The sequence below is a fragment of the Ovis aries genome, chromosome 4, assembly GCF_016772045.2.
Source record: "Ovis aries strain OAR_USU_Benz2616 breed Rambouillet chromosome 4, ARS-UI_Ramb_v3.0, whole genome shotgun sequence".
In the NCBI taxonomy this organism is placed as follows: domain Eukaryota; kingdom Metazoa; phylum Chordata; class Mammalia; order Artiodactyla; family Bovidae; genus Ovis; species Ovis aries.
The window spans coordinates 62,173,996-62,186,582 of record NC_056057.1 but is presented as its reverse complement, the minus strand read 5'-3'; the positions used below and the strand labels follow the sequence as shown (position 1 = coordinate 62,186,582).

Below are 12,587 nucleotides of genomic sequence, written 5' to 3'. Positions count from 1 at the left end.
TACTGCTATTAAATGAAATCCTGGAGGCAGAGAGATGACTGTCCACATTGCACCAACTGCTCCTCTTTTCTGGGGCATCTGTACAGCTGGCGGTTGGCAATGCGGATTTGAGGAGGAAACTGATCATTTCTGAGATGAAATCCTCTAACTTCCTCTTACCCAGAAAGGATGGTCAAAATGTTCCCGAACTGGGTATTGAAAAGAGGTGGTGTGCTCGCTTCGGCAGCACATATACTAAAATTGGAACGATACAGAGAAGATTAGCATGGCCCCTGCGAAAGGATGACACGCAAATTCGTGAAGCGTTCTATATTAAAAAAAAAAAAGAAAGAAAAGAGGTGGTGATGGGAGGACAAGGAAATGCTATTTTGAGTATAAATTCTACAGAGTATAAAAATAAAGAATGTCACTTTAAATGGGATAAAGTTGAACATTTTGTGACTATGTATAGCTATGAGTGTGAAAATATATAAAATGATGTTATTTAAGGAAATCATGAAAACCCATATCACTTGTCTTTGTACATAGAGATGTTTCTTCTGTACATTATCAAATAGTGACTATTATAATATCATATTTGCATGCTATTTGAATACATGGAAAATTTTTAATTAAAATTAACAAACTCTTCCAGACATCAATGGAGCCAACAGCTTCTCAGGTAGAATTAAGGGAAATTTAACTAGCAGTTTAAGTCAATCATCAAGGTAGCATGAAATGCACATGTACCCCAGATATTTACAACTCTATCTCTCTGCTCAAGGAACAGGCTTATGATATTTAATATTTATTGTTTAGTCACTCAGTTGTGTCCGACTCTTTGTGACCGCATGGATTGCAGCACGCCAGGCTCCCTGTTCTTCACTATCTTCCAGAGTTTCCTCAAACTCATGTCCATTGAGTCGATGGTGCCATCCAACCATCTCATCCCCTGTCACCTTCTTCTCCTCATGCTGTCAATCTTTTCCAGCATCAGGGTCTTTTCCAGTGAATCACATCAGGTGGCCAAAGTATTGGAGTTTCAGCCTCAGCATCAATCCTTTAAATGAATATTCAGGGTCGATTTCCTTTAGGATTGACTGGTTTGATCTCCTTGCAGTCCAAGGGACTCTCAAGAGTCTTCTCCAGCACCACAGTTTAAAAGCATCAATTCTTTGGTGCTCAGGCTTCTTTATGGTCCAACTTTCACATCTGTACATGACTGCTGGAAAAACCATAGCTTTGACTAGACAGACTTCTGTTGGCACAGTAATGTCTCTGCTTTTTAATATGCTGTCTAGGTTAGTCATAGTTTTTCTTCCAAAAAGCAAACATCTTTTAATTTCACGGCTGCAGGCACCATCCAAATTAATTTTGGAGCCCAGGAAAATAAAGTCTTGTCACTGTTTCCATTTTTTCCCCATCTATATGCCATGAAGTGATGGGACTGGATGACATGATCTTCATTTTTTGAATGTTTTAAGCCGACTTTTTCACTCTCCTCTTTCACCTTCATCAAGAGGCTCTTTAGTTCCTCTTCACTTTCTGCCATGAAGGTGGTTTCGTCTGCGTATCTGAGGTTATTTATATTTCTCCCGTCAATCTTGATTCCAGCCTGTGCTTCATCCAGCCCAGCGTTTCTCATGATGTGCTCTGCATATGAGTTAAATAAGAGGGTGACAACATACAGCCTTGACGTATTCTTGACGTACTTGACCTAATTTTGAACCAGTCCGTTGTTCCATGTCTGGTTCTGTTTATTCTTGATCTGTATACAGGTTTCTCAGGAGGCTGGTAAGGTGATCTGGTAGTCCCATCTCCTTAAGAATCTTCCACAGTTTGTGGTGATCCACATAGTCAAAAACTTTAGGGTAATGAAGCAGAAGTAGATGTTTACTGGAATTCTCTTGCTTTTTCTATGATCCAAGGGATGTTAGCAATTTGATCTTTGATTCCTCTGCCTTTCCTAAGTCCAACTTGTACATCTGGAAGTTCTTGATTCACATATTGTTGAAGCCTAGCTTAAGGATATTGAGCATTACCTTGCTAGCTTGTGAAACGAGTGCAATTGTGCAGTAGTTCGAACATTCTTTGGCATTGCCCTTCTTTCAGATTGGAATGAAAACTGACCTTTTCCAGTCCTGTGGCCACTGCTGAGTTTTCCAAATTTGCTGAGAAATTGAGTGCAGCACTTTAACAGCATCATCTTTTAGGATCATGATATTTAATATTTCAAGTCAACAAAACCATGCCAAGGCCAAAAATGTATTAAACTGGCCTTTTTTTCAAAAGGATAAAAAGGAAATGACAAGTTATCAGAAGCCTGTTATGTTATACACAGAAAGACTACAATTATGGGAAAGGGGGCATAAAATTTTGTTTTATTTTATTTTCATAGGAAGTTTCTTAAAATCATTATTTTGATTCCTAACCGGATCTAATCTTATACTTTCATTCATAGCATGGGTAAGGCTTCCCAGGTGGCCCTAGTGGTAAAGAGTCTGCCTGCCAGTGCAAGAGATGCAGGAGACGCAGATTTGATCTCTGGGTCAGGAAGATCCACTGGAGTAGGAAATGGACAGTGGAGCCTCATGGGCTACAGTTCATGGAACTGCAAAGAGTCAGATATGACTAAGCACACAGCATTAGCAGGAAATTGTGTCAACACTTGCCTGTCTCTGTCTGCATTCCAAAAAATTTTGTCCAACAGAATATAATGCACACAGGGTATCCTGAACAGCTATCTCTGAATAATAATAATATTGGTAATAATTATATTAGCTACCATTTTATTAATACTTATTTACACAGCTGGTATTGCACTAAGCATTTTATATGTATTAATTTACCTACTTTCCCCAACAAATGTTGTAGGGAGGTATTGGTGGCTCAGATGGTAAAGCATCTGCCTACAATGTGGAAGACCCGGGTTCGATCCCTGGGTTGGAAAGATCTCCTGGAGAAGGAAATGGCAACCCACTCCAGTATTCTTGCCTGGAGAATCCCACAGACGGAGGAGCGTGGTAGGCTACAGTCCATAGGGTCGCAAAAAGTCGGACACAACTGAGCGAGCTTCACAGTGAGAACAATAAAGCTTAGACTAGGGGAACCAAATGCCTGAGTTTTCCCAGGATGTGGAATTTCCATTGCTGATACCAGAAATGTCCTGGGCAAAATACATGAATTGGTCACTCTATAAAAGTAACTTGCTTGAATTTTAAGGGGTACAGAGGGATTTAACCTCTCCTCACCTGGTGGGCTGCCATCTATGGGGTCACACAGAGTCGGACACAACTGAAGCGACTTAGCAGCAGCAGCAGCAGCAACTTGGCTGGCCAGATTTCCTATGTACTGCCCGCCCAAGTCTAGATTACAGTCCAAAATAAATAGCAAAGACATTCTTTGGCAGCATGGGGGAGGCATCTAAGTTAAACTTTGGGAATATTATTCTGGGTGATGTAATGGAAAATGTCATTTTGCAGGTCCCTGTCCCAAACCATGGAGCCAGTGAAGCTGAACCTCCCTTTACAACATGTCCAAAGGGCTTGCATGTCATTGTGATCTGACATTCAGAATGAAAAACCACTCACCTTGGGAAGGGGATAGAGGTGACACAAGGGTTGGCCAGGATCCTGTTTACAAAACTTCAGGGTGTGACATACCACATCAGCATTCATATCTGCTCTGAATCTGGAGGGAAATAGAGTAAAACAAAGGCTATTTAAAAGCTCTCAGGCATTAGAAAACAGAAGCAATTTCAAAAGAAGGTAAAACCCCGGAATGGATTCTGGCATGGCCTTTGAGTCCAGGCCTGTGTAGCTGCTGGATCATAACAATTTCCTGCCACTAGCCTTCTACTTTTACATTAAGGTCCTGGGGGCGGGGAGAGAGGGGCTAACAGCACTGAGCTGTAAGCCAGTCTCTTGCATGGGCACTGGAATGCTTTTCTGGAAAACCCATAAATAAAATTGAGATAGGAGAAATGGACAGGGGTGTAATTTGATGGGAAAAATATTTTAAAGTTTGCTGAGCCTTATAGCAAAAAATATCTTTATGATATGGCCTTAAACACCTGAAATCATTTTCTTAGGTGTAATCAAAGCATCTCTTTTCCTTTTAAAGTAAATTTATTTTTCACCTTTGACTTTTTCCCTGGGGATGGTGTAAGCATAGTGTTCTTCAAGCATTTTGGTTTATGTTTAGGTTTTAAGGGGCTAAAACAAATCTTCCATATTCAGTTTCTACCTGCCATTCCCAACACACTTCTTAAACCAAGAAAATGAATAAAAAAGAGTTAAATGATACCATAAAAAAGAATGAAATAATGCCATTTGCTGCAACATGGATGGACCTAAAGATTATCATAAGTGAAGTAAGTCAGACAAAGACAAATATTATGTGATATTACTTATATGTAGAATATAAAAAATAGTTCAAATGAACTTATATACAAAATAGAAATAGACTCATAGATATAGAAAACAGACTTAAGGTTTCCAAAGGGGAAGGGGGGAGGGATAAATTAGGAATATGGGATTAACAGATGCAGACTAACATCCAAAATAGATAAACAACAAGGTTTTACTGTGTAGCACAGGGAACTATATTCAATATCTTGCAATAAACTATAATGGAAAATAAAAAAAAGAAATATATGTATGACCAAATCACTTTGTTGTACCCTTGAAACTTAGACAATATTATAAATCAACTAAACTTCAAAAAAAAATTTAAAAAAAATTGAAGGTCACTAATATAGGTGAAAACATAGGCTAAGATCATGGCTTCCAAATTTCATTGCAGCTGAATGAGACTAACAATGTGACCGGCAAGATGGCTTTTCCGCCTTTTGCGATAACCTGAGTTAAGAGGGCAAAGCGAGATTATCATGAATCATCCACTTGGCCCCAGGGTTTCTGCATGGGAGGTGGAGGGGAAGGTAACCAACTTAAAGGTGGCTAAGCAGTGGGACAAGCTGTTTGTGACACACAAGGTCCATTACCAAAGTAATATCTACCCAGGGTCAGTAAATCAGGAGAGGGTGACTGTTTTCACACATCTGTTCTCGATTTAATGGTTCATTTATTTAACTGATGACTGCTGTCTTTGTGGGAATCTGGTATTTAGTGGACTCAGAAGGGTGATAAATAGGGCTCTGTTTAATTTTTTTTTTTTTTTAACCTAAGGCCAATATCCCATCTGTGGCAATTCAGAACCACAAGAGCCAACTCATCATATGGTGTCCACCTACTCTTTTTCCCCTGCAAATAGAGCACAATTTCAAGTAAATGAACTTGAATATGAGAATGAAGATGGGGGCCCCTCATTCAGACTGGTGTTCTCTGAACTGAAAAATAGGAGAGGGAGGCTGGGCATGTGGAATCCCTTCCAAATCCTCCAAGACCAGAGTTGTATCATCAGTTCAGTTCAGTTCAGTCACTCAGTCGTGTCCAACTCTTTGCAACCCCACGAATTGCAGCATGCCAGGCCTCCCTGTCCATCACCAAATCCCGGAGTTCACTCAGACTCACGTCCATCGAGTCTGTGATGCCATCCAGCCATCTCATCCTTTGTCGTTCCCTTCTCCTCCTGCCCTCAGTCCCTCCCAGCATCAAAGTCTTTTCCAATGAGTCAACTCTTCTCATGAGGTGGCCAAAGTACTGGAGCTTCAGCTTCAGCATCATTCCTTCCAAAGAAATCCCAGGGTTGATCTCCTTCAGAATGGACTGGTTGGATCTCCTTGCAGTCCAAGGGACTCTCAAGAGTCTTCTCCAACACCACAGTTCCAAAGCATCAATTCTTAGGCGCTCAGCCTTCTTCACAGTCCAACTCTCACATCCATACATGACCACAGGAAAAACCATAGCCTTGATTACACAGACCTTAGTCGGCAAAGTAATGTCTCTGCTTTTGAATATACTATCTAGGTTGGTCATAACTTTTCTTCCAAGGAGTAAGCATCTTTTAATTTCATGGCTGCAATCACCATCTGCAGTGATTTTGGAGCCCCAAAAAATAAAGTCTGACACTGTTTCCACTGTTTCCCCATCTATTTCCCATGAAGTGATGGGACCGGATGCCATGATCTTTGTTTTCTGAATGTTGAGCTTTAAGCCAACTTTTTCACTCTCTTCTTTCACTTTCATCAAGAGGCTTTTTAGCTCCTCTTCATAAGGGTGGTGTCATCTGCATATCTGAGGTTATTGATATTTCTCCTGGCAATCTTGATTCCAGCTTGTGTTTCTTCCAGTCCAGCATTTCTCATAATGTACTCTGCATATAAGTTAAATAAGCAGGGTGACAATATACAGCCTTGACGTACTTCTTTTCCTATTTGGAACCAGTCTGTTGTTCCATGTCCAGTTCTAACTGTTGCTTCCTGACCTGCATACAGATTTCTCAAGAGTTACAAAGAATAGCAAGAAGAGATAAGAAAGCCTTCTTCAGCGATCAATGCAAAGAAATAGAGGAAAACAACAGAATGGGAAAGACTAGAGATCTCTTCAAGAAAATTAGAGATACCAGGGGAACATTTCATGCAAAGATGGGCTTGATAAAGGACAGAAATGTTATGGACCTAACAGAAGCAGAAGATATTAAGAAGAGGTGGCAAGAATATACGGAAGAACTGTACAAAAAAGATCTTCAAGACCCAGATAATCATGATGGTGTGATCACTCATCCAGAGCCAGACATCCTGGAATGTGAAGTCAAGTGGGCCTTAGGTAAGCATCACTACAAACAAAGCTAGTGGAGGTGATGGAATTCCAGTTGAGCTGTTTCAAATCCTGAAAGATGATGCTGTGAAAGTGCTGCACTCAATATGCCAGCAAATTTGGAAAACTCAGCAGTGGCCACAGGACTGGAAAAGGTCAGTTTTCATTCCAATTCCAAAGAAAGGCAATGCCAAAGAATGCTCAAACTACTACATAATTGCACTCATCTCACATGCTAGTAAAGTAATGCTCAAAATTCTCCAAGCCAGGCTTCAGCCAATATGTGAACCGTGAACTCCCTGATGTTCAAGCTGGTTTTTAGAAAAAGCAGAGGAATCAAAGATCAAATTGCCAACATCTGCTGGATCATGGAAAAAGCAAGAGAATTCCTGAAAAACATCTATTTCTGCTTTATTGACTATGCCAAAGCCTTTGACTGTGTGGATCACAATAAACTGTTTTATCATCAGAAAGACTGAAAGTAAGAAGCACTCCTTTGGACAAGAATAGAAAATGCTGAGCCTCATATGTCCAGACAAGTGTAACACGACAAGGATGTGCAAGTTGGAAAGAAATGGCAAAGTAGCGTGTGTGCTCTTGACCAACCTTAGGACAAAAGGCCTAGGCTACACATACTTCGTGAAATCCTTAGGAACTCTCCAAATTTCCTACCAGGGGCTTCCCTGGTAGCTTAGCTGGTAAAGAATCCACTTGCAATGCACGAGACCCTGGTTTAATTCCTTGGTCGGGAAGATCCACTGGAGAAGGGACAGGCTATGCACTCCAGTATTCTTGGGCTTCCCTCGTGGCTCAGGTGGTAAAGAATCTACCTGCTATGTGGGGGACCTGGGTTCAATCCCGGGGTTGGGAAGATCCCCTGGAGAAGGGAAAGGCTCCCCGCTCCAGTATTCTGGCCTGGATAATTCCATGGGGTTGCAAAAAGTTGGACATGACTGAGCAACTTTCCCTTTCACTTAGGAAATCTCCAAACCTGTAATAACTATTCCCACCCAACATTGCTTTCTCTTTTCCAGAGCAACAAATAAGACCAAAATGGTCACATTTCAATTTATCTCCTTTTATGACCTTTACAGGAGTAAGTCTTGTGGGCAGGAAACTTCAACACATTTGGCAGAGCTAATTAACAAATTTAATTAGGATCATGGTAGAATGAAGTCAATGCTGATGATTGTTCATCATAATCATAACTCAGAAGAAGGGAGCAAGGTCAGGGTTAAGTTTGGACAGACAGGTAGAGTGATAGCCTATGGCAGAGAGCAAGGACAGGGCCTTTCACACATGAAAGCTCTCAAATTTAAACCTTTGACATCACTTCCAAAGGAGGATTTATGCATTAATATGTAGTCACAGAGACACAGTCATAGCATTGAAAAAAGATCTTCCTCATATGACTTAACACTTTTATCCCACTTCTGGACTGCACTCTTTAGAGTGTACTATGAATTTAATCATTTATAGAAATCTTGTAGTTGTCTTTTTTCTTATTTACTCTTATTGAATTATAGCTGATTTACAATGTTGTTAATCCCTATTATATAGCAAAGTGATTTACTTATATATATATCTATATATATATGCTGTTTTTTAATTATTGTTTTCCAATTAGGTTTATCCTAGGATTTTTTTTTAATTGGAGGATAATTGCTTTACAATGGCATGTTAGTTTCTGCTGTACAACAATGTGAATCAGCTGTTAAGTATACATATATCACCTCCCTCTTGAGCCTCCCTCCCACCCCCTTGCCATTGTCCTGTGAATGGCTCAGTTGTAATACTTTATATTTTTGTCCATTAAAAATACATTAATTACACTTAAGGTGTATCAAAATTGTTATAAACTCTGTTTTGCATTTTTCTTCTAAACATGTTAGTAGTTTAGGCCTCTCCTGATCTCTGAGAGCTCTTAAGTTGCAATATAGGAATTTATGATTGAGAGCATAGATACTATGAAGCAAGGGAGAAGAGCAGAAGACCAGCATCAGGTTTGATATGGCAATATTTGGCACAGTGGATGTCAAAACAAGGAGGACTGGGCACATGGTTGCTGGCTGGGCCAGGTTGCTCCTGGAAGTAGCCCCACCCTCTCTGACCTGGGTTCTTGGGGGAATGAATGCCTGAGTGCTAAGGTGCCCCACTTCCTAACAATATCTTGTGGTTTGCCAGTGGGTAGGAAATGTAATTGCTGAATAATTAGTCCATGAATTACTGAGAATTGACTGGTGTGAAATAATGAGGAGAGATGCCCTCTGGGTTAGGAAACACATTTAATATTGGAAGCCTGAAATTTAGGTAAAACTAAATTATAAGACTGTCATGTTCAGGGTCTACATCAACCCAGAACTTAACGTGATTGATTAAAACAAGCTGTAAGAAGAGGCCACCATAGGAAGAGAAATTTCTATCAGCAAACAACTAATATGAGTCCTGAAAAATTACTCACAAAAAAACCTAACAGTGGATGTAACCACAAAGGGGGATTGCTTATTACATCCATCTTTCTTCAAAGTGGCTTATCCCATGCTAGTGAGTATTAGCCATCTTATAACTTTGAGTCATCTCAAAGAAAAAACTTTCCTCCTTTCCCTATCACCTACTCTTTCAATGGCTTGCTGGGCCCCCTCTCTCAACCCTCTGTGTCCATTTGTAGCTATTTGGGGTGGGGACTGTCTCTTGTACAGTCCACACCTATAGTACTAGTGCAAAGTCTGTCCTCCCTTTGATCCCATGCTTACCTGGCTCTGGCACTCAGCACCCTCCAGCCAGCTATAGAATAACAATGGATGTCCCAGTGAACACAGGCCACTTCCCTATTACTCCCAGCACACTTGGTAGCTAATCTCTGATATCCTTTTTTAGATATCTGTGTGTACTGCCCTTTTTGGCATCTGTGACTCTCCGGTTCTCTAATCCAGGTCCAAGAAAACCTCTCTGGCCAAGCTGATGTTTCCTCAGTGCACCTGGCTCAGACTAGGTGTGTAAACAGATTTACTATAGGCTAATTTTTTTTCTTTCTTTATATGTTCAAGTAATTTTCTCTGGAGCAGTCTAGTCAGAGTTCATCTGTGGTGATAATTTTGTTTTTAAAAAGAATTAATCAATTTAACAAATATTCATCAAAGAGTTTCTATGCTTAAGTATTGCCCCAAGCCCTGGAGTTATAGGCTTCCCTGGTGGCTCAGATGGTAAAGCATCTGTCTGCAATACAGGAGACCTCGGTCTGATCCCTGGGTCGGGAAGATCCCCTGAAGAAGGAAATGGCAACCCACTCCAGTACTCTTGCCTGGAAAATCCCATGGACAGAGAAGCCTTGTAGGCTATAGTCCATGGGGTTGCAGAGTCGGACATGACTGAGCGACTTCTCTTTCTGGAGATACAAAGATCCCTCCTTCCTCCTTTTTTCCTTCCTTCTGTATATTCAGTGTTTTGCTTAAGTATTAATATTTTTCTTAAGATGAAAAAATGTAGTCTGAGTTCTCAGAAGTCTTTCAATCTCGTTAGCAACTCAGAAAAGTAAATGGAGAATTACACTACAAGCAGATGCGAAAAGCACACAGGAGTTTGCATAGGAAAGGAAGAATTTGTGTGTGTGTGTGTGTGTGTGTGTGTGTGTGTGTGTGTGTGTGTGTGTGTGTGTTGGAGGTATCTATCTTAGCCTGGGGCGAGTCAGGGAAACTTCTAGAGGAAGTGACCCTGGAGCTAAGATCCAAAGAAGTAGGAGATGAGAGAACATTTCATGCAAAAGTCCCGAAGCAAAAAACCTTCTGGTGTGTGTGGAAAATTACAACTGTTTTGGACCGTGGTATGCTAGAGAAGAGCCAGGGATGAGTCTGAACGTGTTCTCAGAGATCAGGTCATAAAGAACTTTGTGCAGGGGGCTAAGGAATCCTGTAAAGTGTGTAAAAAATTTTATGCTGGAGATTGCCATAGTTAGTTTTGCATTAAGAAGCTATTTGACCAGCTAGAATGCGGATTATGGACTTGCACGGCAATGGGGGATCCAGCAGGCCTGGAGTCCTATTAGGAGGCAGTGGCGGTAAAAGAGGTATGAGCTAAGAGGATGGGAATCCCTGCCTTCTAATCACTCCCAGTCCAGGGTCCCTGAAAAATCACTGACCACAGTAGAGTGAGATTAACATAAACAGAGGCAAGGGCACAGCACGATGGAGCACTGATTGTCCCTTTGGTCTGTATTGGTTTAAATTTCTTTTGTCTTTAGAAATCTTTAACTGCAGGCTACCCTGCTGTGGGGGTAGTTTCTCTGAGCAACTCTGCTCTGAAGCCAATGGCATATAAAAGAGGAACCATGTAAGAATGTTCACAGCAGCACTTTCTTCACAAGAGAGAAAACCAGAAAACAAGCCAAACACCCATCAATGGGAGCGTGAGGGAACAGACTCTTGTAGAGACACAGTGGGATATTCTATGTACTCAGAGTGCATGAACTACAGCAATGCTACAAATCTATGGATGAATCTTAGACATACAATTTTAAGTGGTAGGTCCCCGAAGATTATGAATGATGTGATACTCTCTTCGTAAAGAAATAACTAAAATTTTAAAATATGCTTTAAAGGAATATGAAAGTGAAAGTGAAGTCGCTCAGTCGTGTCCGACTCTTTGCGACTCCATGGACTGTAGCCTACCAAGCTCCTCTGTCCATGGAATTTTCCAGGCAATAGTACTGGAGTGGATTGTCATTTCCTTCTCCAGCGGATCTTCCCGACCCAGGGATCGAACCCAGGTCTCCCACAGTGTAGACAGACGCTTTACCGTCTGAGCCACCAGGGAAATCCTTAGAAAATAATTATGATAGATTTTAATAATTACTTATATATTATTTTATGATTATAATGTATTATATTAATAAAATATACATATATAAAAAACTATACAAAAAGGAAAATAAGAGCATGGACTTTATTACTTGGGTGGAGAAAATCATGAGAATAAAGACAGAGACCCTGTGGTTAGGGTAAGTTATTGTCAAGGTCCAGACTTTGCTTTGGGTGGTAGTTCAGTTCAGTTCAGTTGCTCAGTCATGTCTGACTCTTTGAGACCCCATAAATCGCAGCATGCCAGGCCTCCGTGTCCATCACCAACTCCCGGAGTTCACTCAAACTCACATCCATCGAGTCTGTGATGCCATCCAGCCATCTCATCCTCTGTCGTCCCCTTTTCATCCTGCCCCCAATCCCTCCCAGCATCAGAGTCTTTTCCAATGAGTCAACTCTTCTCATGAGGTGGCAAAAGTACTGGAGTTTCAGCTTTAGCATCATTCCTTCCGATAACACCCAGGGCTAATCTCCTTTAGAATGGACTGGTTGGATCTCCTTGCAATCCAAGGGACTCTCAAGAGTCTTCTCCAACACCACAGTTCAAAAGCATCAATTCTTCGGCGCTCAGTTTTCTTCACAGTCCAACTCTCACATCCATACATGACCACTGGAAAAACCATGGCCTTGACTAGATGGACCTTAGTCGGCAAAGTAATGTCTCTGCTTTTGAATATGCTATCTAGGTTGGTCATAACTTTTCTTCCAAGGAGTAAGCGTCTTTTAATTTCATGGCTGCAATCACCATCTGCAGTGATTTTGGAGCCCAGAAAAATAAAGTCTGACACTGTTTCCACTGTTTCCCCATCTATTTCCCATGAAGTGATGGGACCAGATGCCACGATCTTCATTTTCTGAATGTTGAGCTTTAAGCCAACTTTTCCACTCTCCACTTTCACTTTCATCAAGAGGCTCTTTAGTTCCTCTTCACTTTCTGCCATAAGGGTGGTGTCATCTGCGTTATCTGAGGTTATTGTTATCTCTCCTGGCAATCTTGATTCCAGCTTGTGCTTCATCCAGCCCAGCATTTCTCATGATG

The 12,587-nt window shown here is 41.0% G+C and overlaps 1 protein-coding gene and 1 non-coding gene across 6 annotated transcripts in view; one reads left to right on the top strand and one right to left on the bottom strand.

Annotated features, from left to right (window-relative positions):
- AOAH (acyloxyacyl hydrolase) overlaps positions 1-12,587 on the bottom strand; it is a 199,116-nt gene that overhangs the window by 150,078 nt on the left and 36,451 nt on the right. For all 5 annotated transcript variants that reach the window (XR_009600488.1, XM_042248592.2, XM_060415018.1 and 2 more), the window contains one exon: positions 3,570-3,669. Coding sequence is in view for 4 of the 5 variants with exons in the window: in XM_042248592.2 (XP_042104526.1) it covers positions 3,570-3,669 (100 nt within the window). In the remaining variant the exon portion in view is untranslated. The remainder of the gene's footprint in view (positions 1-3,569; positions 3,670-12,587) is intronic.
- Positions 211-317, top strand: LOC114114674 (U6 spliceosomal RNA). Its single transcript, XR_003589291.2, has one exon. It is a non-coding gene; the product is annotated as a U6 spliceosomal RNA (small nuclear RNA).